The sequence below is a fragment of the Carassius gibelio genome, chromosome A21 (assembly GCF_023724105.1).
Source record: "Carassius gibelio isolate Cgi1373 ecotype wild population from Czech Republic chromosome A21, carGib1.2-hapl.c, whole genome shotgun sequence".
Taxonomy (NCBI): domain Eukaryota; kingdom Metazoa; phylum Chordata; class Actinopteri; order Cypriniformes; family Cyprinidae; genus Carassius; species Carassius gibelio.
In genome coordinates this window covers 7,036,285-7,064,275 of record NC_068391.1, presented here as the reverse complement: position 1 = coordinate 7,064,275, position 27,991 = coordinate 7,036,285, and the positions used below count along the sequence as shown (strand labels likewise).

At 35.7% G+C, this 27,991-nt stretch overlaps 1 protein-coding gene across 2 annotated transcripts; it reads right to left on the bottom strand.

Annotated features, from left to right (window-relative positions):
- Window positions 1–1,202: 1,202 nt before the first annotated feature.
- On the bottom strand, window positions 1,203–27,053 carry LOC127942339 (syntaxin-binding protein 1). Of its 2 annotated transcripts, XM_052538025.1 has the most exons (20): window positions 26,903–27,053; window positions 16,918–16,967; window positions 16,527–16,608; window positions 15,756–15,832; window positions 15,437–15,515; window positions 14,353–14,456; window positions 12,651–12,799; window positions 12,385–12,469; window positions 12,034–12,164; window positions 11,563–11,670; window positions 11,388–11,448; window positions 10,990–11,055; window positions 10,815–10,895; window positions 10,197–10,335; window positions 9,992–10,101; window positions 9,802–9,903; window positions 9,627–9,712; window positions 7,755–7,909; window positions 5,867–6,026; window positions 1,203–2,817 (listed from the first exon to the last, which is right to left on the bottom strand). In XM_052538025.1, exons 1-19 carry the CDS (start codon window positions 26,937–26,939, stop codon window positions 5,917–5,919), a joined length of 1,812 nt encoding a protein of 603 aa, XP_052393985.1. In that variant the 5' UTR covers window positions 26,940–27,053; the 3' UTR covers window positions 1,203–2,817; window positions 5,867–5,916. The 2 variants fall into 2 exon arrangements, with proteins under 2 accessions (XP_052393985.1, XP_052393986.1); XM_052538026.1 differs by lacking the exon at window positions 5,867–6,026 and having other exon boundaries at window positions 26,903–27,052.
- Between the last annotated feature and the right edge of the window lie 938 nt (window positions 27,054–27,991).

Sequence of the window (27,991 nt, the reverse complement as noted above, 5' to 3'; positions counted from 1 at the left end):
ATTTCTATTATATAGATTTATTAAACACTTTTTTTAACAATTAGTTTAAAGTAACATTCAACTAACTCCTCTGATGTAACTGTCCTCAACAGATTGATCATCCTGTGTCATTTCCTGCAGTTACTTCTCCAGCCCTTCGATGACACTCTTTAACATCTCACTCAGTCCTGTCAGAAATGAGAGGCCAGGGGTCAGGGGTGATCACAGATGCTTTTCCTTTATGGGCTATCAGCAGTACTCTCTAAACAGCTCTCTGACCCGCACCATCATGGCAGCTAGAAACATGAGAGAGGGCTCACATCGCATGGCTCCCTCTCTGGCTAGACAGCACTGGCGTCCTCACCCCATCCTGCACCTACTGACACCAGTGTTTGCATTTGTTCTTTTGGCACATTCTTTTATTCAAAGTGACTTTAAATGAGGAATTATACTTTTCTTCTGATGAGCTGTGAAGAAATTCACATTTGTTCATTATTCTTAGTTTACAAAAACAACACATTTTCTTATAGCGATGTGACTAATGCAGACATGCAACACTTCAGTATATATATATATATGTGTGTATATTTATATATATATATATATATATATATATATATATATATATATATATATATATATATATATATATATATATATATATATATATATATATATATATATATATATACATACACACACACACACACACAGTGCTAATAATGTAACAGATTTATTTGTACCTCCACAGTGTGACTGTGGACCCGTTTTGTTTTTAAATCTGCCAGTGACAGTAATTTTTTTTTTCTAACAGAGAAAATAAATATAGTTTTTATTTACATTACCATACATTTGTGCTATGTTTACCTAGAATTTCCAAACTGCATAACTGCACACACACACGCACGCACACACACACACACACACACATATATATACACACACACAGCAAATTTAATGTCTAATAATAATACTTATTTTTCTCTAATGTGTTTTGTATTTATAGAGCTGTACTTTTATATTATATTTACCGCTATAAATGTTTCCATAATAATAAGTGTTTTTGAACCCCTTTATATATCATACTTTTCCATATAAATCAATGTTAATATAACAAAAAAGGTAAATCAGAGATTTTGCAGACCAATGCAGTGTAGAGGTGCGATCGGAGGCCGAAGAGAAATCATGTACGGACCGTGTCGCAAAAATGTAGTGATTGCATGTTTGTAATGGAGGCCAATTTATTAGACAAGCTTAGTACATCGGTACACATGAAGTATACTTTAGTTTGTGCTTCAACACTCGCAAACATAGAATCCCATAAGATCGACAGGTTTAGGACAAACTGCGTTCTTATTGATATTCTCTGAAAAATCAATTTAAGAGAAATCAATCCAGTCAACAGCTATACAACAGCAAACCCAAAATAAGGTAATAATAAAAAAAAAAAGAGAGAGAACCATAGAAGCGTTTGCATCACAGAAAACATGTAGTGCAATATACAACCTTTCTGCCAGAACAGATTAAAGAGATTCAACTGAAACCCAAATATTAAAAAAGGGGGCTGCGTTTCATTGCAAAGCCATTCACCAGTGAAAGATATAACAGAGAGTAATAAAGAAACTATCAGACGGACAAATGAAAGATTGATATTACCTATTTTTTCCCCAGTTTATCACTACAGCTACAGCTAATACATCACAAACACAGTGGCTTCACATTGGCAAAGGAAAGTTTTACTACTTCACAGTCAGAAATTTGCACCAGTCAACAGTGAGACGAAAAAACAGTAACATATGGCATACAACAACACGCTACTCAGTGCATGTCCCAGTTAAACATCGTTTACTAACCAATGATAAGACGAGATACAATACTGAAATACAACTGGCCCTTTTTTTGAATTCCTTAAACATCTGCAAGCAACGGCCTTCTTCACACTAAACCATGAGGTCTCTGTGGAAGGAGACGTGAAAAGAAAAGTATATGGAGAGTAAATGATCCCGGAATTTAGACTGACGGAGGGGTGACGTCCGCTATCTATATACAGTGTCTCTTTCACTTTTACAGCTTGAGGCTTTGATCTGTTACTCCTTTGGCCTCCTTCCTCTTCATCACTGGAGTCCCAGAAGATGCTCCGTTTCATTTAGTTTTTTATTCTTTTTCCCCCCCAGTGTTTTAAAACATGTCAAAAGGGCCACATAGTAGCGTGCATGGCATGCACATCTAAAATGAGACAACAATTAAACGCAAGCATCTAAACTGGACGGCAGTTTAGCCTTCAGATTAGGAAGTGATATGCTTTATTTTGCCTCACTGGTCTATTTGCATACAATCCAGTCCCTCCCCCAACCACTTTTAAACCATAAAAAATTAAATAATAAAGCACAGAAAAAAAACACACCAGATTAAATAAGGAGCAAACACAAAATATGATCTACCATTTACGCATTCTAGCAGATTCCATAACATACAATATTATATTTGGTACTTTAAAGTTTATAGATGGCAATTAATAATGAAAACTCAGTTTGACATTAATCATTTGCATCCATTGTAAAACAGAAGAATACTTATATATATTTAAATATATATCAATTTATAGAATATCCTTTTAACTTCACCTATTTTTTTTCTTTTTTCAAGCAAGATGCATACACAATTTATATAGCAGTAGGTGTGATTTACAGGGCGACAGTTGAAGGGAGGGAGAGGGTAACTGGGCGATGGGGTTGGGAGGGAGGAAATTGTGATTTTAGCTTGTCTGCTCCTCGTCGGGTTTGTTCATGGCCTTGAGAGCATCCAGAAGCTGGGTGGGGGGGACGATATGGGTCGAACCTGCATAAATGAGCACCGAGGAAAGAAACAAAGAGGAAAAACTCATTCAATTTGTACATTAACTGTAAAAATGTTAAAGGTGTTTTCAGCTGTGTATCTATCTGTATATAATATTGTTGAAAATATATATTATTAATAATATATATATCATTTATACTGCTGTTCAAAAGTCAAAAGGGTCAGAAAGATTGAGCAAAGACACTTTAAAGTGATCAAAACTTAGAGTTAAGAACTTTTCTTTTAAATGTTCTATTTATAAAAAGAATACTGAAAAAAATATATCAGTTTCCACAAAAATATTAAACAGCACAACCGTTTCCAGGTGTGATAATAATAAGAAATGTTTCTTGCAAATGCAAATCATCATATTAGAATGATTTCTGAAGGATCGTGTGACACTGAAGACTGGAGTAATAAATTCAGCTTTGCCATCACAGGAATAAATTACATTTTATATATTCAGATAGAAAACCATTATTTTAAATAATAATATTTCACAATAGTAACTGTAGTTTTAATCAAATAAATGCAGCCCTGGTGAGCATAAGAGACTTTAAAAAACATAGACAAAAAGAAAAAAGAAAACTTGCCAACCCTTTTTAATGCTACTTTATGCACATATATTTAATTGTTAAGATTTTTCTTTGCATCTAAAAATAGAAACATTTCAAAATAAGGAAATATTCAAATTTGATCAGATATTTAGCTGAAGACACATTTTTAACACATCAGAAATACTGTACATTCAAACTACCCAAAACGTTTGTGCCACAGGGTCACCTTTAAAAAAAAAAAAACACATGGGTACACACTGAATTATTTTTGGTACCCTGTGGACCAAATGTTTATTCTACTCCCTGTTAAAATACAATATTTTTAGCAAAGCTGCATGTTCACACTTATGCAAGTAGTCTTTTCCAATAAAAAGTGTTTAAAAATTGCTTGATAATGAATGTCACATTAACTTAACAACCAGTGAGGTTTGCCTACAGCAGGAGGCAAATGTATCTTACATTGCTATGCAAGTAGAACTGAATGTGTAGTTGCATGCTCAGCTTTGATTGGTTCTGAACAGATCTTATATAATCTACTGGGCCAACTAAATGCAAACATGCAGTTTTGCTAATCAGATTCACAATGTGATTTGTAGCTCTTCAACTAGATGAACGGGTCGAAACTAAAGATCCATGAAAACAAAGCATATTATTGTTCAGTAATGGCTGGAACAGTCAGTAAGTTTTTCATGTTGCAGTATGGGTTAGGACTGGCATACTGCTTATGGTGTGATCATTTACGAACACGAAAAACCAACAGAAAAAGGGGAAATCAAAAGGGATATAGCTTTAGCAGCCTGACACTTGAGTGATGGATACTTGATAGGGCTAAGCAATGATCATTCTTCTACAATGGTTTAGTCAGTAAAGGTATTTGGAAGGACGCTTTGTATAACAGGACCTCCTCTGTGTGCATTTGTTGGCTTATAAATGTTATAGCTACTCTTAATTCCTCAGAGAAGATCATAGTTGGGTTAAATGAATATTCCATGATCAATACATGTTTATCTCTATCAATAGCATCTTTGATTACCACAGAAAACAACCTGGCGCATCCATTTCTGTGTCAAAACCTGAACAAATTTGTGCTGTAATGCTCTTACAATGGAAGTCTATGGGGGAAGGTATTCCTAAAGGTTTAAAAGACTAAAATAAGGAACTGAAATATTGTATGTAAACACAGACAGACAAGGTATACATATGATGTTCCAATCTTATGGCTGTACTTAAAGAACTGTGTGTACAGTATCTGAATATTATTAGAGTACTATACCCCACAGACTTCCATTATAAGAGCATTACTGTAAACGTGAGTTTAGCAAGTTCTTCCAAACAATCAAATCATTTCCTGTGGTAACTGAGAGCATGTCATAAACTTGTATTTAACCCAGAATATTAACCCTTTAAGAGCTAATGGTAGGTTTTCAACAAATTACAATGAGTAATACATTACATTTAATGTAACCACAAGCCTTGCATTACAGCCTTGTAATATAAAGTGTCTTCAAAACATCTTTTATTTTTAAGTACCAGTCATGAACCACAAATTGCATTGATTTACTAGCATGAGGCTGTTGTGGTCAGCTTTATAATCAACTATTTAAAAGTCTAGAAAGCTATTTTTTAATGCCAAAAAAAACAGGACCTGGGGTATAACATGTAGGGTTCTGAAAAATTATGTAAAGGGCCCAAACAAGTTAGTTTCAAAAATGTTAGTGTTTGGGAGAAGCGTTAGTGCTAAAGCATATCTGAAGAACACAGCTACATTTCAAGCTTTGGCATCTGCAGAAGAATAATAAATAAGGAAAAGAGCCAGTCACTCTCTGGCGGAAGTCATTTTAACATATATTCTTTGCAGACGGCCACTTGGTCATGTAGACGTGATGTGAGGTAGTTTGAGGAACTAGATTAAAAACAAAATCAAATGATCCTGCAATTGGCATCAATTACCTCTCCAGAGTGGGGGGGGGCAAAGTTAATATGAGTGATTATTATGTTATTCAGAAATAATCGCAATATGGTGAGTCTAAAGGGTAGATTAAATCTGCGGGAAAATGAAGCTTTAAAAATAATGATATTTGGGAGGGCAAATGGAGGAAGCCTTTCCTCGTCGGAAGAGGAGACTCCATTGAATTAAAGGGCGCATTGTGAGGAGAATGCAGTTTAATCCACCCAACTGAGAAGATGTGGTCAACTAGGGATGGGGTCAGGACTCCTACTGCATCTGTCACTCAGAAAAGGCTCCGCCCACTGCAGTTCTGAATGAAGCATTGAGCCGGCCAATCGTTTCTCATAAGTGGAGGCATATCATTATTGGCAGGTCCCAGTAGAAGGCGGAGCCTGAGTGAGACTAGCCGATTGGAGGCAGGAGCCGGACACTCATCCCTGAGACGTGGTGGCGCAGTAAAACGGTAGAGTATGGTAAAAGGAGCAAGAAAAGAAAACCCTTGTGCTGTGGGGGTTCAGAAAGGGTTTCTTTGTTCGGCTGCCTTTACTTTGTCAGAGTGTGATTTCTCTCTCCCACCCTTCCCTCTTTCTCTCTCTCTCACTCGTCTGAGGGGTCAGGGTCCTCAAAGGACCCACTAGTGGATTCTCGGAAGTCGGGGTGCCGCAGGTCCATTAGAAATTTGGTTGGGGTGAGCGTGTGGGTAGAACCTGCGGAGGAACAAAGGTGGCTTCACGCTCAGAATGAATCTCACACTGCACTTCACGTTCTTTCACCACCATTAATCTTTATGGGGACAAAAAGATGGTCAAATACCATTTCCACCATCTGTAGATCGTGATGTTTCAGAAATATCATCCTAGAACCCCGACAACAAAATGATGTTTGGAAGCTCTTGGTGGATGTATCAGTGATGGAAAACTCAATAACTGTTGGGACTCCTTCAATCAACTAAATGTAAAATATTCATTCCATGACGGTTCACAATTAGAAGTTCAGCCAATTGACCCATTGAGGTCCTTCAGATGCACTGTTCATCTCTAATAGACCTCATGCTTGGACAAAATTGTCGCCCAAATCCACTAGTACTAAATTCAGTGTTATTGTAAAATCTTCAATGCTCAAATTGTTTCTGGAAAACAACAGACTGATACTTTACTTTACTATGTACTTTAAAATTCACTTCTAAAGGGGCACTCACACTGACAGTAATTTGCAGCAACAACGTGACCAGAAGTCCATAATCTTAATGAGAACTTGTCATTCCTTTAAAATAATAGTTCACATAGTGATTAGTTTTGTTTGTTTTTTGCTCACTTTCATCAAAGATTTAGCATTACATCACTTGCTCACCAATGGATCTTCTACAGTGAATGGGTGCTGTCAGAATGAGAGTCCAAACATCTGATAAAAACATCACAACAATCCACAAGTAATCCATAAGACTCCAGTCCATCAATTAACATCTTGTGAAGTGAATGAAACAAACAAGTGTCTGTGAATAGCAAATCAATTGAAGTATTTTCACTTTAAATTGCTTTTGGCCAAAATAAGCCTAAAATCCATAATAAAACTCCCTCCGGTGAGAAGAACTCCATCCCCTGTTGTCCTCTCATCAAAAACCACCGACATATTTGTTCAGTTCTATTTGAGACTGATTTGCTTGTAAACAGTACTTGAACTGTGCATATTTCTATCCAGACAAGACAGCTTTTTCCCTTAAGAAAGCAATATTATGGATACAGGTCTAGTGTATTAAAAACATCTTGATTAATTTGTTTCTTAAAAACATGCAGTTTTTTTACTTTACAAAATGTTAACTGATTGACTGGAGTCCTGTGGATTGCTTGTGGATTATTGAGTTTTTATCAGCTGTTTAGACTCCTATTCAGACGGTACCCATTCACTGCAGAGGATCCATTGGTGAGCAAGTGATGTAATGCCAAATCTCTCCAAATTTGTTCCAATGAATAAGCAAACTCATTTACATCTTGGATGGCCTGAGGATAAGTACATTTTAAGCAAAATTAATTTTTGGGTGAGCGATTCCTTTAAAAGCAATGTGAACACTCACTTGTTTTTGCTGCCATAGGCCTTAAAGGTAAGATTAAAAGACAATTCTAAACACAAGTGCACATCTTAAACATACCTTATCACACCCACACGAGACACACACAAAGAAGAACTTACGAACATAGACTTATGAACACAGCAGAGGCTCACGACTGCAATTTAAAAGAAGTTAAAACATGACAGGCACAAAATACTGTACAAGACAATAGCACAGGAAAAATATACAAGACAGATTTGCCAGTCTGATTAAATGTATCAAAAACAAAAACGTATTGTTAAAGCTAAAGATACCAATCTTTAAAGGGTGGTTGCTTAGTAACTCTTGAATTTACAGTGACTTTTAGCAGTATCCTCTGCAGACTCACCAATGATGGCCTCCCATTTGCCATTGGCCTGTGTGACCTCATAGGCACAGCGCATCTCGCTAAAGGACACGCCCCCAAGGACGAAGACAATGACGCGAGGTCCTGTACGGTACTCTCCAGGGGTTTTATTCTTGTGCCAGTGGCCATATCGGGCACTGCCATGAAAAGAACACATAAATGCATGTCAACTTCTTTTTCAAACCAAAAGACTGAAGTATCTTGGACGTTTTTGCAGGGTCATTTGAAGGTATTTGTTGTTGCATTACCATTTATGGCCTTCTATTGGCAACAATAAGAGACTACACTGTTTTACACAACATCTTTTTTCACTTGGCCACTGAAGGCAAGACACCTTTTATTTTTATACTACACCAAGTATTAAAGTTTTATTCCTATCTATATTCGTAAGTTTTTTACAAATTGGTTTAATCATAAATTATTTGCTTTATTTTATGCACGTTTTATTTATTTTATATTTAGTATTTGTGTGTGTGTGTGCGTGCGTGTGTGTGTGTGCGTGCGTGTGTGTGTGTGTGTGTGTGTGTGTGTGTGTGTGTGTGTGTTGATGATAAAAATTGATTTTTAAAAACATTTGACTTTGATAATATATCAACAAAATCCTTTTGCATGTTTAACTGTTTAGAAAACTTAAAATACAAAAAAAGTCTAAATTATGGCATATATCTAAGTACCATGTTATTTGTATATGATAAAACCATTGTAAATTTTATCATAAATTACTCAGAGACACATTTGAGGTAGACATTGACTTCCATAGTATGAAAAAAAAAAAAAAAATACTATGGAAGTCAATGGCTACCAGCAGCTGTTTAGCTACTGTACCAGCATTCTTCAAAATATCTTCTTTTGTGTTGAACAGAAGAAAGAAATTCATACCGGTTTGGAACAACTTGAGGGTGAGTAAATGATGACAGAGTTTTCATTTTTGGCTGGAGCATAACTTTAACGAATGGCAGAGCTATTTGCTAGCATAATGAGAGGGGAAATAAGTGTGAAGTCTAGTGATCTCGAATCTAATCAATAGCTGACCCATCAGCTCCCAGCTCTCCCTCTGTGGGAGTCAGGGACATCCTGCTTTGCCTCTGTTTCTGTTTACAGGAACTGTGCTAGCTTGTTTGTCATGAAAGCAGAACAGTGCAGTGGGATCATTACTGCTGACCCTGAGGAAATATACCAGTTTCCACTGCTTCTGAAAGAAACTTGGTGTTCGCCCTCACCCCACGTCGCTCCACCCACCAATCACGGTATTGATCTTAATGTTCTCCTTACCCCTTGGTACACAAATGATTATTGATCCAATTTGCTTCTATCTTTTGACTTGTGCAATACAAAAATGCATGAATACATGGGATTGTGTGTGTGTGTGTTAGAGTTGCCTTTGAAATTCAAATTAGAATTTGAATGTAATGAATTGTAATTGAAATGGTTTGATATTTAAAGTCTTTGGTTCTTTTAATTGTGATGCTTTTGGCTCACAATTAACAAAAACCCACCAATTCATTATCTCAACAAATACTTCATTGTGCAATGTGCATTGAATTTATTTAATACACGAGTTTCACAATTTGAGTTGAATTACTGAAATAAATGAACTTTTCCACGACATTCTAATTTATTGAGATGCACCTGTATCTCTAATTCATAAGTCATCAAAACAGACCCGAATAAAAAAAGCAGGTTTACAAGAAAATAAAAAAAAAAACCTGCAGAATAATCTTTTTTTGCGCCTTTTGTTCAGTCAACATAATTTTTTTTTGTAGTTGGTGGATTCCCCTCCTGTAAGTGTGGCCAATTCAAATTTCTCATTATTTGAAAGGGATCCTGAAAACCAGAGTTGGTGAGTGTGTGTACCTGACTGCAGAAGTGCTGAAGGAAGAAGACGAGCGTGTTGAGATGTACGGATAATATTTAGTGTCCAGCTTGTCTTCGATTACATCCTGCAATCACATTCACAAACAAAGTAAAACCACACATTTCCACACAGTCTGCACAGTTTCTCTGTCAAATTCTATAGCTCAGGTCTGACCTCCATTATATCTTTGACGAGTGGGGTCCAGCGAGAGAGCTGGTAGGTCTGCTCGCTCACACGCTCTTTACGATCGAGCTTCTTGCCTCTACGGAGAGTAGACTGCAGCGTACAGAAACAAAGCAGAAGCGTCAGTGGCAATGGCCAAGCAGACTTAACCGTTGTGTAGGACAAGAATCAGATTGCGTACATCGGTGATGATTGGGACACCCAGGTGAGCCATATTGGTGATGATCTCACTGTCTTCAGGAGGGATCTGGGCATGTTGAATTAGCTTGTTAAGGTTCTCCTCTGTGATCCCTGTTTTGCAACACATGCACACACAAAGCCACGTTACAAAAATGCCTGTTTAGGGCAATGAAACCCAAACTGAGATGTGCCAAAAACTCTCTAACCGTTCTTCAGGAAAATATAGAGCAGGATGATACGGATCTTGTCGTAGGTGGTGACATTGGCATCCAGCAAGATTGGCACGATGGCCCTCATGGGGTCTTTAATCTTTTCGCCCTCTGCGTCTGTTCCCATAGCGAGATCCTGCCGGGTGACAGAGCACAGGAAGCATTTGCATGAATTTACCACTGCTCCGGGTGTGTGTTCACTGCTGTGTGTGTGACTTTGGATGGGTTAAATGCAGAGCATGAATTCTGAGTATGGGCCACCATACTTGGCTGTATGTGACGTCACTTTCAGTAATAGCCCTGTTTAGTAGTATTACACTCAAATTAATTAATCAATCACAAAATAAAATGTGACCTGGCTCGTAAAATACACCCACCGATATACATTTGCACGATTAGTAGGTTTATATATAATATATATATATATTATTTCACGTATATTGGCAAACCAACGAACTAGTTAGACCATAGACACATATTATAAATAATATAATACCACATTTTGTGAATGTTAAATGAAACATTGGTGCATACACTACTGTTTTTCTCAGTCTTTTGTTTTGTTTTTCACAAACCCTGTATCCTGTAGCAGTGATGTCTGTGGTGAAATTGTACCTGCTCTACACGGCACAGCTTGTCCACGGTTCCCTGGTAGTTCTTCATGCAATCCTCGGCCAACTGCAGATGGGTCGAGTACTAAGGCAGAGATTTTATGTAACAATTAGTTAAATATCGGAATTGCATATCCCATGAGGAGTCCTGACAGCACATGCGTTTTGACCTCTCTCACCTTGCTGAGCTCTTTCTGGTACTGTGGCATCTTCTTCAGCATTTGAGACAGGTCCCTCATAGTGGTCTGGAAGAAACACAGGACTTTCTCAGAAAGCAAAACAAAACGGGTCAGATGCTGCCTCAAGACATGTCTCAGATCCAGTAGTCCTGACTATTTACTATTGCAAATTGTACATCACAGCAAAAATGTGTGTGTTTGCTTGTGCTGTGTCAGTAAGTCAATCAATACTAATCCCGCTGTAGCCTTGGAGTGCTTTCACATGAGTCAGCCGACACAGTTTGGATTTGGCTGCCGACGACATAATTTCATCTGCCAGGCTATGCTCCTTCGCCTACGCTACACTATTCTCTCTGTTCCAGTATTTATTCTTTCCTCCAACCCCCCACCCAGCGTACCTTCTCTCCAGTGTTCATCCGTTTACTAGCAGAAAATTCCTTCAGGGAGCGCGTCACCTCCCTGCCAGCAAGGAAAATGAAAAAGGAGGGAGAGAACAAGGATGTCACTATATACAGACACAGAATATTACAGGAAAACCATAGCTTAAGGCCAAAAATTTTCAGTTTTACTCACTGAGAGACCTCAGCAATATGTTTGTGCCGTAGCGCCACCCAGAGGTCATCGTCTTCATGCAGTAGCACTTCTTTCTCACGAGAGTCTCCCATCCCACTAGTATCATACCTACCAGACACAAAACAAACATTTATATATTATATATTTATATATGATATACAGTACTCTATAAAACCTTTGCAGATTAATGAAATGATTTGCTAATAATGATTTTCTTTAATATAATAATAATTATTATTATTTAATTACATAATATAAAATAATATTATAAGTTTTATTTTAGTAATTATTATTTAAGAATATTTACAATTATATATATAATATTTTACATATTGTATGTATTGTAAATATTATTTTACATTGTACTTTATTATAATATATTTATAGGACATAATATCGTATAATATAATAATTTAATATAGTAAATATTATTTTAAGAAAAGTGTAAATATTTTCATTTATTTCACTCACTTGTAGACATCATTCTCAATGGGCAGGAGGTCATAGGCCATAGCCTGGAAGGTGAGCTCGTGCAGGACAGGAGAGGCAGGGTCGAAACCTCGGTCCAGAATAATGAGCTGGGAGCGAGCCTTGTCTGGGCCCTGCATAGAGATCAAAAAATCTAAAAATGTACTCCATGATCAGCACAAACCGTTCTTTGATTTATAAAGCCACCCACATACATAATATTAATGTGGGCAGGAATAAGGCTGAAAGAAGTGGCTTTAATTTCTTAATATGGAAGTCTTGAAGTCCTTTCAGAGGAAGAATAAGTTATTACATTTTTTTTTTGTACACATCAATAAGTGATGTGCCGCTCACCTCCCCCATTGTGGGATCATCTGCCTTGTAGGCGTCCAGTTTGTCCTGAAGAAGCTGAGCCAGAGTGGCGTTATCTTTATACTCCCTGTACATAGAAAATCAGTGTATTAGACAGCTCTGTTGATCCTGATGCCACTTCCTGAAATCTGATTCAAGGATTGCATATGTGAAACGGCACCGTCAAAACAGATCAGATAAAGGAACAGAAGACTCTACAAAATATTAAGGGGGAGATGCAGTTCCATCGTGGCCCCTCATTGCCTTACCCTCTGTATCGGACGGCAGGGTATTCCTTCAGTGTGGCACACAGAGTTGCCAGCTGGTCGGCCAAGCGTTCCATCACAGGGTTCTTCAGCTGTGTCTTATGAGGACTGTAGAAACTCTGGAAGGCATCAGGATTGTCCAAAGAGAACACCTAAACCAAACACACACACATTCATACTTCTAATAGAGCAATAATGTGGACAGGCAAAGTGATCAGCTGACATTTTGAGTCTTTTTGCTTTGTTTTTATCTAAAACTGTTATCATTGTTGACTAAAACTATAATTGAAACAAAATTTAGAACCATAAAAATTGTTTTACTTAAAATAATCATTAACTTAAAATAAATGTTGCCGAAATATACTGTTCTAAAATATCTCAAACTAAAACCGAAATAAAATGTATAAAAACTATAGAAAAAAAGAACTAAATTTACAAAAACCCAATAAAATTACTAAAACTTTAACATTAACATGAAAGCAGTAAAATGTAAAAATAAAATGATCAATAAAAACTATAATAGTATATCAATTATATTAAAATAGCACTGTTATAGTAAGCAAATCTGATATTAGTCCATGATTTGCACAGAAACTGCCAGAAAAAAAAGCAGAAAACTAAATAAATTTGATATGGTAATAAATAATGCAGTTTCTTTTTTATAGTTTCTAAGTTTTGTGTTCTATGTTTTAGAATTTGCTATTGTATATAGAAATCTGTAATACTCACCAAGGCTGCATTAATTTGATCGAAAAATACAGTAAAACCAGTACTATTGTGAATTATAACACAATATTAAAATAATTACTTTCTGTTTGATATATTTCAAAATGTCATTTATTCCTGTGATGCAAAACTGAATTTTCTGCAACCATTCCTCCAGTCTCCAGTGTCACATGATCCTTCAGAAATTATTCTAATATGCTTAAGAAACACTGGTTATCATGAGCAGTGATCAATTATGATCACTTTTGATTAATTAAATGCATCCTTGCTGAATAAAAACATTCATTTCTATGTAGTCGCCCAAAATCTTTGAATGGTAGTGTATGTTTTTCCATATTTTTCTATGAATTTATAGATTATAAATTTCTATAAATAAATACATCTTTATGATTTTGTCTGACAGACAGAATGTGACAAAATGTGTTCCTCTCTACTTCCTGTTTCCAAACTAGCCTGAGGAAAGTGAGTTGTCTCCAGTCTGTACCTTTCCTTTCTGCCTTTGTGTTTTCTGTGGCCAATCCGTGCTATATCTCTGAGTGTGTCAGACAGTCTATCTGTATAGGTCTTCACAACCTCCCCTCCCCACCCTCTCTCGGCACACACAGGGTCACATGACCATCCTTCTGTTCAGCAGATGGGTTCCCCTTGATGCTTGTTTCCTCTCGTAGCCTCCTCTGATTGGTCGAGGATCTCTGTGGATGCTGCGTCGACCAATTACGTGTGGGTCTGTGAAGCAATGAGCTGCAGCATCACACCAGGAGAAACACACTGCTCCTCTGACTCCACTGAATTAATCATTGCAGACAGCCTAAGCAGCAAGGCATTGTGGGCCAGACTGCATCCCCCAGCATCAGAGCTGTTCTGCAACACTCTATTTCTGCATTCGCTTAGTTGCTTCTAGATAGTTCTCTATACGGATAGTCATTAATCCGAAATTTTTGTTATCTCTCCCTTCCTCTCCCGTCCTGAAATGGCTCACCTGGGACTCGTAGGGCAGGAAGGCGATGTTGATCTCATTTAGGGTTTTAATGGTTTTCGAGGCACGGCTCTTCACCACTTCATTAAAAAGGGGGTCCGGGCAAGCTGGAAGAAACACACTGGTAGTTGGCATAACATTTCGAGCAATGATGGCAGTTTACTGAAGTTTTGACATGTTATACATAAAATATTTCCAAAATCACCTGCAACACTTCAGCAATAAAATCTCCAATAGACAATCAGCTGCAATATTTATTGCATATTTACACTTTTATATACAAAATATTTTTAGATTTTTATTAAATGATATATAAATGTATAAATAATTTATACATTGTGAGTGTGTATATATATATATATATATATACATATATATATATATATATATATATATATATATATATATATATATATATACACAACACACACACACACACACACATATGTGTGTATATATATATATATATATATATATATATATATATATATATATATATATACAAACACACACCCATATGTTGCATATTTACGCTTTTAGATTTTTTTAATGTGTATATATATATATATATATATATATATATATATATATATATATATATATATATATATTTATTTATTTATTTATTTATTTATTTATTTATTATATATTTATTTATTTATTTATTTATTTATTTTTGCTTATACAACATATTATATACAAAATATAAAAAATACGTATCATGGATGCAGTTTTTTATTTTGTGTATGTATCTTATTAAGGGCTTCATTTTTTTATTTTATATATTCCTCACTTTTTTTTCCTTTTTATTTCTAACAAAATCATTTGTCAGACTAATTGTGACAGCACATTAATTTATGATTAACCACAAAATAAATCAGTTAATTTATAGTTGTCATAGGAAAGCGCTGATTTGCCTTAATATCTGATGTTACACAGCATTGTGTTTAAGTAAGATTCATTTAAAACATTGTCTAGCTGATTGCTTGTGTAGTAGTCTAGTTTTGAGTGTGGTCCCATTAATACTGTAGTGTGTATTATGCTTGCAGGGCCCTTGAAGTACACTGGAGTACCCTCAGATACTCACAGTCAGTAAAGAAGACATGAGCCGCTTTATATTTCGCTGAATGGGGATCTTTGAAGTCATTGATGAGAGTCTGCACAGACTGGTAAGAGACATACAACAAGCATTAGATAACACTGTGTTTGTGTTTTGTGTTGTTATAGTAACCACAATGGTCAGCAGAAATAACAAGAGTTTCAGGCTGTTTGTGTAGGCTGTGTCAATACTGTGTGTAAATATACAGTTTATATGTGTGTGTTAGTGAGTGACATATGTTTAGTGTGAACTGAGAGATGAAGTCTATTCTAGCATCTTTTTAGCATCTTCTAAAATCAGTGAGTACCTTCTCAGTTGGGGTTATCAGGTAAATGGACTCCAATGAAGGGAGAGGCTCTCTTCGCTTGTTAATGTCTTCAACAACTGCAGAGATAAGAGTAGAAACAGCAAGTCAGTCACAGAAGCAGCTTCTCTGATACAGGGTTATATTCATTAACCTTTTGGTTAGTTGAAATAAAGCTGAAATAAAATCAAATATTATTAAATGTTGCCTTGGCACCTAACTGAAATCAATCTGTGTTCAAACACCAAATTATTAAGTCTAAATAAAAAACATTATAATAATAAAAAAAAAAAAATACATACATACAACTTAAAAAAAACACTTAATGAAAGTCAGGAGTCAAGTCTCCCATGCATTTCTTTTATAACGATGGTCATTAGATATTTTTGTGATGTTTATGATTTAATAAGATATTCGTTCACCTATATTCAGAGATGAATGGGGTTGCAACTTTAACACCTTTTACCCATTATATATTCATAATATAGCAAAACATCTTGTAACCCATTGCTAAATTAAAGCTAATATGATGCTTTCCAGATTTGTTTTTTTGCAGACATCTCATTGACATAAGTGTGCTTAGCTAGGTTGTTGATATGAGATGTTTATTTCCATCTGGTCACCATTTTCCAGCATTTATATGAACGTTTCAGGTTTAGAGACGAGTGCTGAATTGAGATTTTTGTTTTCTGTCCTTTGAGCCATATGCTAATTGCTAACAACAAATGGGAACTTTTTACTTCACTGGTGGTCAAAACCTGTGGATTGACTTACTAGTGATGCCCTCTGTCATGATATCAGTCATTTTGCAGCAAGAAGACAACATCCTCATGCTGAGCTGGTCCACTATCAAAGCCTACAGAGAAAAACAGAGAGCAGGAATAATGGGAGAGTCTCAGAAACACATATTATTGCAACAGTAAGGCCTGCGTTTCACCCACAGTACCACGCTGCTGATGCAGGCAGTGTGAAAGCTGTCATTTATTAATATGGGTACCAAAATAAATATGCATGTGGTGTGATACAGGCAGCATATGATGGATGAAATAGTTTGGCCTTAATTATTTACACGGATTTCCTGTGCTGACTCTATGAAAGAGTAAAACTGAGGTGACCTAAGGATAGCGTGGTTGCTATGATGGCGGCTTGAATGATTTTGTCTTACCTTCCATTCTCCCTTCTTCTTCACCTTCCTGATGACATCATTCATGATCTCTGCAGAAAGAAGAGAAAAGTTCATCAAACATCTGATATTGATGATTCATACACATCTCTGTCATTTCCATATTTAAACCATAAATATCTTTTGTAACATTATAAATTTCATTTTCGATCAATATAATGCATTCTTGCCCAAAAAAAAAGCTGCTGTCTTAATTTAATTCTTTGTCTATTTAGAACCACTCTAGATTCAGCATAGGACATAAAATAATAATGCAATTAAGAGCTGCATATGTGTCTGAATCATACACAACAAAACACTGCATTATATTTACATTATAAGTGTAGGAGGCAGGTCAAAAATATGAAGGTATTATTGATGACACAATGTATATCTTTATCCATCAATCCCTTTATCATCTCACCCACCTGCTCCATTGCAATGCAAAGCCTCTAATACTGTTGTGTGTGTGTGTGTGTGTGTGTGTGTCCGTTCTGTCCCTGTCACACCTGAGCATGACTGTACCCGCTCTCTCTCGCTTTTTCTTCAGCAGAGAATTATTTTTTTTTTGTTACATCAAAATTCATAGACACGCCTCTCTAGAAATGGACACTCTGACTGCTGAAAAAGAATCATATTTAGTTTATCTAGTCATGCAGGTAATATTAACACTGATCTGCCATGTAACTCCAGGTGGGCAAGACTGGCTGAGCTCCATCCAGCTGGCTCTTAGGAAACACTACCCATCCAATCACAGAAAACTCAGTGTTTGGAGAGATAAAGACAAATTTAAGAAAAAGGCTAAATGCAATGCAAAATGTGAAATGCAAAAGTCAAATTCTCAAATATAATGTCAAAAGTGCGAGATCTTCAATCCCAAAATTGAGAAATAAAGTCAGATTGCCAGAAATAACTTCTTTTTTTAAACGGCAATTTTGAAATGGTCAATACTAGAGAAAAAACACCAATTGTGATATAAAAATAATGTAAAAAAGAGCATTGACTATGAAATATAATCAGTAATTGCAATTGTGAGATATAATCACAATTACAAAAAAAAATGAAAAAATATGCCATTTGTGAAATATAATGTCAGAGACTGGCAATCTGACCAATTACATTGGATCTGCCATTTTTGTCAGACAATAAGCCAGACAGGAGAGTAGATTAATGTCGGTGGACTTGAACTTGACAAATGTGTGTACTGACATCTTTCTGCAGTATAAACAACATACCTTCTGATTTTCATTCATGTTTATTTCGTGCTATAAGTAGTAACAGAAAGAGATGATCGGTTCACATGCTGCTTGAACTGAGGCGCTACAGCGATCTGTCACCACACCAAATGGTATTTATTGTTTGAATTTATTAAAAAGTGACAAAATCTGATAGCTTAGACTTTTTTTTAATTCCAAAAGTAACCTGTTCTGTCTTGTCTGTTGGCGCATTGTCAGTGTCCTCTTTGCTCCGCAATGTATTTTTCACTGCGTGAGAACATTATGTGTGGCATTACAGCGAAACGTCTTGTCCGCCATAGCAACAGTAACTAAGGGGATTAGATTTTGGTTATAAAGCTCTATATTTACATAAAAAGGGAACTTATTCTGTGTGTACCATTCCCTGTAAAGTGCATTTGTTGCAGATTGGGAAGTCGGGGAGCTATCAGATGTGAGACAGAGACAGTTTTTTGCTATGGCAGCTACTTAATTTGTATATCTTCAAAATCTCTGTTCAGATGCCAAGATTGTGCTGCTTACAGACTATGTTAAATGAATGTAGCCAATCATTGAGAATTGAATCTCTGTAGACTAATGTTTCTGCTCTGTGGCTGATCTATTTTATTCACTCTGATGTAAGTAATCCCATCAAACAGGGATTGGGTGGAGGCGACCATGTCAGTGTGTTGGAGCCAAAATTAGCATGATTGCAATGCTAGCCATCTGGCTGTAGTGTCAGAATAAAGGCGCTCAGGGTGATTTGGTAGTTTTGACATTTGTGCTGGAGCAGTCATACAGAGTTAAGCTCCTCTGTGGATGAAAACACTGAATCCTGTCTGAATCCAGATGGATTATGCGTGTTTAAACAGGGGGTATGTTTTAGTGAATCTCAACAGATTAGCGGCCAGCTAACGGGAGATTAAGCATTGATTCCAACAGTAATTTATGTGAATGAGGGTCAAAGCTAATCAAACTGAGAGCAAACCAAACGTGCAAGTGAAAACATATTTGACATATTTCTGATATATTGGAAAGGAAAATTTTTCATCAAAGAGAAATAAAAAAAGTATGACTTTTATCATAAAAAGCCAAGCCAAACATGCAAAGCCACAGATTCAAGCAAAATCTACCAAAAATTGTAGGATGTTTCTTTTTGTAGCCAGCAGAGTATTTTACATCATTCAAATTCTCAACAGAGCTTCATTAATGTCTCATTTTAACCTTTTTTTTCACACAGAGATTATGCTTGGTGCTATGGAAATCATCCTGTCTAGAATAGAAGAAGAATTGTGGCAGATTGTGTTTAATATAAAATACATTGTAGCAAATAAATGATTTTTAAATTCCTAATTTATATATATATATATATATATATATATATATATATATATATATATATATATATATATATATATATATATATATATATATATATATATATATATATATATATATGCATATATATATAACATTTTACATTATTTAGCTTCAAAATACCCACTTACTGAGCAGTGTTGTATTTTTAAGCAAAGCTATAAAAAATTACAATATAAAATATTAAAAAGTTTAAATGAATATTAATAGGCTATAAAAACACTGTCTATTTCTCTCTTTCCACTATTATCCATTGAATAAGTTTTAATAAATATGTATGCTTTTTTGTGTCTTTTGTGTTTTTATAATATTACTTTAACAGAAAATTACACCAAGCGCACACCCTTTCAGAGGTGACCTTTCTGGGTCACGTCTTTCTCAGCTGTCTCCAGAGGACTCTTCATCCAGTCATGTGACATCAGCACAACCCCCATTGGCCTCGGTTCACTACTGCCATGTTCAGCCTCCAGGACTGAGGTAAAAACCATTTTACTGTACAAATGAGGGTCGCTGATGTGAATTAAATGGGAAAAAATACAGAGAAGGATGAAATGAATGTCAAACTGCCTCATCCAAGGCTTCTGCAATATGCATTTAAAACATCATCAGAAATAAAATCACAGAGATTTCTCAATGTATTGATTTTGCTTCCTCACTGATCTGTAACCTTTTCAAGAGATGAATTCTTGCAATGCAGTAGAAATGTACTGTATTAAATCATACTGTATACAGGCCAGGTCTCAGTTAATGACCTCCATTTATTTATTTTCCTCCTCATATTGGGTAATAAAATGTACTGCAGTCTATCAGCTATTTGTCACTGCATGCTGGATCGCTGGAATGATGATTTTCTCAGAAAGATGCTGATAATGCGTTTGGGTTTAACTGATTTGGGATCAGTCAGATCAACTAGATTGGAAAATGAAACTAATGCAAGATAATTGTTATTCAAACAAACAGTACATTTAATTTATGTGCACTCAATTAAAGGTCCAAATGGGGTTTTCTCCAAATTATAATACGTACACTGTAGTTAAAGGAATAGTTCACCAAAAAAGGAAAATTTGATAAAAATGTAATCACCCACAGGCCATCCAAGATTTTCTTCATCGGAACACATTTGGAGAAATTTAACATTACATCACTTGCTCACCTTCTGGAGTGAATGGGTGCCGTCAGAACAAAAGTCCAAACAGCTGATAAAAATATCTCTACAATCCACAAGTAATCCACACAACTCCAGTCCATAAATTAACAAGAGAAAAGTGTCATGTTTGTAAAAAAAAGAAAAGAAAAAAAAAAAGAGGATTTCCATTTTAACTTTAAATTGTCGCTTCTGGTCATAATACAAAGCCATAATCCATAATAACGCTTCATCCAGTGAAAAAGTTCATCCCCAATTTCCCTCTCATCAAAATACACTGACTTATTTGATTGGAACTGTTTTGCACAGTTTTTGCTTATAAATGGTGCTTGATCCATTCATATTTCTCTCCTGATTCAGACAAGATGACATTTTTACTGGAGAAAGCAATATTAAGGATTAAGGACTAAATTGAATGATTGAATGATTTGAAGTTAAAAATGTCTTGATGAATTTATTACAAACATGCAGCTTTTCACTTCACAAGACGCTAACTGATGGACTGGAGTCATGTGGATTATTGTGACGATAGGACTCTCATTCTGACGGCACCCATTCACCGTAAAGGATTCATTGGTGAGCAAGTGATTTACAGCAGCCTAAACAGAACTCTGTTTAGATTAAAACTGAGCTAGGCTTTGAAGCAGATAAACATCATCTTCTGGTTCATATCAGGCTGATCTCTCCATCACATCACGGTAAAGACGGTAAAGGACACTGCAGATGCCCTCATACTGTAAGATCTCTCAGTATATTGCACCCAGTCTATCTCATGCTCTTTCACTTAAACTCTGAACCTCTCTCTTGAGTGCACCAAGAGTCTCATCTAACTCCAGCTCTTCACTCTTCATATTTAACCTTAATGTGGATGTCTTAATTAAGCACAAGCTCTAGTTTGCTATTAAAGTAGATGTTTGGTTGAATGAAGCTATATCTTACAGCTGCAATCAAAGGTGGCTTGAGCAAGGACATTTTGATATGATACAAGCACTGTGTTTGACTGCGGGTTAAGTTTAGGCAATATACTTGTTCATTCACAATATATTCTTGACGATTTTGCTGACAATATTCAAAAACAAGATTGTGAGTGATGTTAATGTGAATGAATGCATGACTATTTAAATGAATAATCAATTTGTCGAATCACTCACAGATAGACATTTTTCATTTATGTTGTCAATTTTCATTTTTATTTTTCATGAAAAATGTCATTTGTAAATATTTTTGAGCATTTAAATATATCTGAATTAACTATGGATGTACAATACATGAGCATCATATTGATTATCAGTTGATATTGGTTATTGGTATTGGTTGATAGTGAATTTTAACTTTTACTGTATTTTACTTTTGAATTGTACCAGCTATTTGTTCAAAATGATGGTTCCTCTATTTAAAAGATCTCCCATTAAGGCCATTTCAGAGCAAATACATTATTAGATAAATACTGCAATCAAAACGTAATATCACCCAGATGTGCTACTGGTCAGTACAAAAAACTGTACAACTACACATCGCTGCAGATTTAACCCTCCATATTCCTAGGCTCCCTCAGGGCACTCTTTCATGACCCACTTTTACGCTCAGTCTTTCTGGATTGTTTACGACCATTTATCTTAAAGAGACAGTCTGTGGTTTTCCTTCTCCTTGTGGATCTGCTTTGATTTTCTGATATAAAGAATAAACCTAGAAACCTTTTATTTTCACGATTTATATTTTCTATTTATGTTGCTTCACTTGGTTGCATCAGTGACCTTGGTGTTTGTCTATTATTTTTCAGCCAAGGTTTACTATTAATATCTGCTGCGTAGGACTGCACACAGAAACCATTTATTTCTTATTGAGGAGTTCTATATTAATAAATATATAGAGCATAAGAGAACTGGTGGTGTCTGAGCATCTCATCCATACTGCTGTGCGATCTATGTGCAGAGTGTCAGATAATATCCAATATTGTCCTTGTGTAACAGACAGAAGATGCTCTGCTAAACCCCAACCCAACGTCACAGAGTCCAAGAACAGAACACACACACACACACACACACTGACTTGAATGCTGTCCCGCTGGTATAGAATTTCAGCATGCTGACTCACTACACAAAAATACACCCGTTCAATGAATGCACATAAATATCCATATTAAACCGATACCAATAAATGCCAAAAAATCTCTAATATCCATTAATAATGGGCATGGCACTATTATAATCCCTAACTGAAAGTAATTTGATACACATATATATATATATATATATATATATATATATATATATATATATATATATATATATATATTTATATATTTTTCAGAAATACACACTGTATATGATCTCTAAGACATATACTGTGGTTTGCTTGTACATTTGATCAAATTAGTTTCAAAATGAAAATGCAAGCTTTATATTTAACAGCATGTCTTGTACTATTGTACTTGTACTCAGCACTCCGTTTGTCTCATTGGGACGGCATCTTTTATCTGGAGGTCTGATTTATCTTTCCCAGAGCCCTCCACTCGGGCTCATTTTCATAGGAAAGCAATAAACCCGGGGCTGAACTGGAGGAATTCTGGATAACGTATTCCTGGAGACCCAGCAGAGAGCTTGAACTAAACATTATCTTTTATGCTTTACAATTAACTTAAATATAAAAGTATCCTAAACCAGATCATGCCATTAGGAACCACCAGGGAGAAATTATATAAACTGCATGAATTGCAGGCTCAGGTCTGATCTAAACAGAAATCTAGAACTCATTTAGACTGTTGGTACATTGTGCATCCGCCGGCAGAGATTGGAGATGTTACACTGGTCTGTGCACCCCTGCACAAAGCTAATGCAACACCCAAATGTCAGGGCGAGTGTAATCATGGATAATGACAGGCTAGTGGTGCATTTCAGATATGGAGACAGCCATGCTGGTGTACAGTAGACTAATAGACAGCGTGATTTATTATTCAGCAATGTCTTTAACACATCTCACGGCTTGCCAGAATTGGTCTTTGGGATTAAAAATATTAGAGTCATTGTCAGCAAACATCAAAAATATCTAGAATACTACAGAAGCCTATTTCTTTTGATAATGCAAGCAATGAATTTTAATACTTTTCCACAATTGTTCCCTGACAGGTTATAAAATGGAAGGAAAAACAAATGTAAAGAAGCAGAAAAGCAACCTTAAAAACACAGTTTTAACCAACCTAAGATTGCTTGCTAGTCTTACTTGGTCTGAAAATCGCTCTGGACCACTCTAAAATCATCCTAGGCTGGGTTAAGATGTTCTTAGAATATTAAAGATCCAGTTTGTATTGCTGCTCCTTTTTTAATTTCACTCTGCCCTTCATTTAACCCCTCATTATTTTTTTCATCCACACTAGAATTAATCATCATTAAGTGCTATTTTTATCTAGGTGTTTGTCTGTTCGATGTGTTCTTTACGTATATGAAGGCAGGTTTGCTTGTGTACTGGATTGGAGGAGAAACCTTGATCAGCTGTTACTGAATGCAACTCTGAAACAATAAAGAGCCACGTACTGGATCCATACTCCCCGGCTCTGTTAATGGAGAGCAATAAACTGTCCATTGTCACAAATGTTTCTTTATACATACCATGTCATTTACGCTGATGTGAAAGGCATGGAGTTTTGTTTGAGCTTTAAAGGATTTATAAATGTCCTCCGTTCAAGTCAAGCATGAATCACACACTTACAGTTTGCTGCAAGGCACACTGACTGTCTTCACTGGTCATACACAAGTATACACACTGTGATCAAGGACTCTCATCTCAATTTTCGTGTTTGTGTGTGTGTGTATATATATAATATTCCCTGAATGTTGAATGTAATTTGGCTTAATCTGGTAAGTAGGGCATAGTATACGCTCAATTCATGAAAATGGATCAACAAATAGGCAGTGTAACAAAAGAACTGGTTCATTCAGAGGCAGAGCTAGACTAATGTCTATGAAAGTGCCTCTAGACGAATACTATCATTCACAGAGATGCCGTCCATGTGTACTCCTGCTGTCCCCTAACATTACATCCTACAGCGCATACGTACAACTCCTTGTCAATATTGCATATTTTAAAGGTGAAAACAAATCAAAGCAGACAATGACAATGCAAGCAATGATGTAAGTGTATATGGCTAGTCTTCCTTTCATGGCTTTGCTCTCTATTTAACCCTGTGTTTGATCTTTATTATGTGTACTAGATTTCATATCCCTGGAGAAGACAGTGAAACCGACACACACACACCCACGACACGTCAAACCACAGGAAAACCAATCCATCATCCTGCGTGTGAGGAAGACAGAATCCAGCGCAGGTGTTCGAAGCGTTTATGCCTTTAAATGATTGGGTTTCAGTCAATATTGATTATGCGCATGAGTGCATATTCATTTGGCCTAGACAATACAACTATCATTATCACTATTGTTGTTCTTTCTGTGCTTTCAGTTGGCAGTTAGCATAAGGTGTTTCAGCAACATTAATATATTACAAACAAAACAAAAATGTTTAATGCAGTTCTGTTGAATGATGTGAGCATAATAAGAGTCAATGACAAATAAGGATATTCAATATGATGAAAAGGATAAATGGTTTAGCAAATATTTAAATCATTTTAGTTGAAGATTTTTCTCAATCATTTAAAAATATATATTTTATAAATATTTTACTCCCTTGAACCTTAATAAAATGACCCTTTACATAAAAGCTCAAAATATATGATTTCAAATTCCTTCTTTTATTTGAACTAACTTTGATTTAGTGGACAAAAAAAAGTTTGGGCCTATTAAGATATTTTAAAAATAAATTGCTTAATTTGCCATTGGTTATTTAAAAATAATAACAATATTGTACTGAATTTTATGATGATTTAAAAATAATATGCTAATATGGCACACATTTTTTGAATTGGACTTTTTATGTATTTATATAATTTTTGTATAAGATTAAAATTTACTTAGGCTATATACTTTTATCTGAATATGTGTGTGTGTGTGTGTGTGTGTGTGGTAAATGGCAGGAAAATAACAACTATATTTAAATGTGTTAGTCCATTCATATGAAAGAATATGCCTTAATGAATGGGTGGTTGCCATGATATTTATTCATTTATTTATATGATGAAATGCGTTTTAGAAGCATTTCGTGTAGGCAATAACACTGTAAAATTTAAAGAAGTAAATAAAACAAACATAACTGGAAGACATTTTACAAAAAATTATAATAATAATAATAAAATAAAAAATACTGTTTCAATCTTAAACAATTCATTTAATTATGTAGGCTATTCCTTTCCTTTTTCTTCAATAATTGTGAAATTTATCAGCAATTTTTGAGTGAAAGTACAGCCCCCAATATCGAAAAGACAGAGTTCCAGTCGTAGTAATACATTTCATTAACCTTTCAGAATCTATTATTAAACAATTCTCTCCATATAATGCTGCATAAGCAAAATGTTTCTCTAAAACGAAAGCACTACAACCGCCATCAGTCTGCTTTTACTAAACGCTCTTCTGTTCCTGGACGCTCTCTGTACTAGTATGCACTACACATGACAGATACAGCTGACCATCAGAGGGATGCGCATTCGGTGCTCTCCTTTTCCCTTATTCAACCGAACGAGAACCACTTCGCCATTTAACCATCATCTGGAGATGCGAAGCAGCTGCATTCATGTTAAAAGCACGGGCACTTCCTGAGCAGATCAGTTCACCAGCTGGGGCTTAACACTATTGAATATTATACACTGGTGATCAATCACAGGGGTGAGGCTTTGCCAAAACGCATTTATTAAGCTCATCTCTAGAACTAGAAGGAAGAGTTATGCAAACGTCCCTCCAATTCTGTTTTCATCACGCATATAAATAACAAACCGAGCAGAGTAATATAAAATCGCAGAAGTCTGTCGAAAAAGCCCTGCGTAATTCCTCAAACGTCCGTGCAGAATAAGGGCGTTCCTGTGATGGACCAGCTTTACCTCAGTGCATCAAGCGTTTTTTTGGTGTTAGTCTAGTTCTCGTGCCACCTATTAATAATTTAAACAACATACAATGAGAATACCACATATTCGTGTCATGAAGCACAATGCGCATCCGCAACATCCCGAGAGTATGTCCTCCCCGTTCAGCGCAATGGCAGGGAAACAACCAGGATGAACACTAATGACACATGTAACGGGAATGTACCATAAAATAGCACCTACATATGAATATTAAACCTCAGTAGCCGAGGGTTAACATTATGGTCTTACTTTCGCCAACGACCGCCTTTAATCCAATTGGTGCCATGATGCTCCTGAGTGTTCGCCCGTGTGCTGTATCTTCTCCTCCCTCTCCTCCTTTTGCTGTCTGTGGCAGAGTGGTGCTGCGCGCTCACAGCAGCTGACTGCGGAGATTCGTCACTGCACCGCCCCTCCCTCGCATGCGCGCGTGCTGACCGCCAAACACAGAAGCACAAATGAAAGCCTTTCTTGATTTCACGCTTATTTGTTCATGCCATGATCAGTGGAGGCTGTGAAATATCCTTGCAACTGTTCCCACTGTTCACTGGCCGCTAAGTGACAAAAAAAGCAGGTCGCTCAATTAGAGCAACTAAAGATACACTTAATTATAATTTCACTACCAAACAAAACAGATTTAATTTAGTTAATAAAAAATTGAACATAAATTGTTGGCATACTAAGTATACATTTAAATCAAATAAAGCTATACACTGTAACAATATTTTACATTTTACTGTTGTAACACAAGTGTGATGAAACTTCTGGATCTAATGCAGCATTTAGTCACTTTGACCGCATGAGGGCGATAGACGTCTACTAATCAAACCCTTGATCGAAATGTTGCTTTTGCCATTTAACTTTAAATTAAGGTAGTTATTTATAAATTACATTATTATATGCAACTTGTATTTATTATTATGTATTATTATAGTTGTGAAGTGATGTATGCAATATAAAGTGTTGTTGTCATGATTATTTGTATTGTTTGTGTTGAGCCTTTTGTCTAAGGACAATTTTCTACCTCATTTTGGGATAGACAATAAAGCTTTTGAAATTGAAATTGGAAACAGTAATCAATATATAAAAATATTTTGTAATGTATTCATTTTAAAACCGTATTTCAGGAAAGTATTTTTTATGAATGATATGTAGGCTTATGTATGTATTTTAAACTGTTGTTTTAATGGAACTTATATTATTTTAGCAAACAGCTGTGACAAACTTTAAAACAATACAGGCATATGAATAAAAAATATATAAATATAATAAATAAAAAATACTTCATTAAAGATTTTGAGCTCGAAACGGGTTCCCTTTCTATAAAATAAATGAATACAT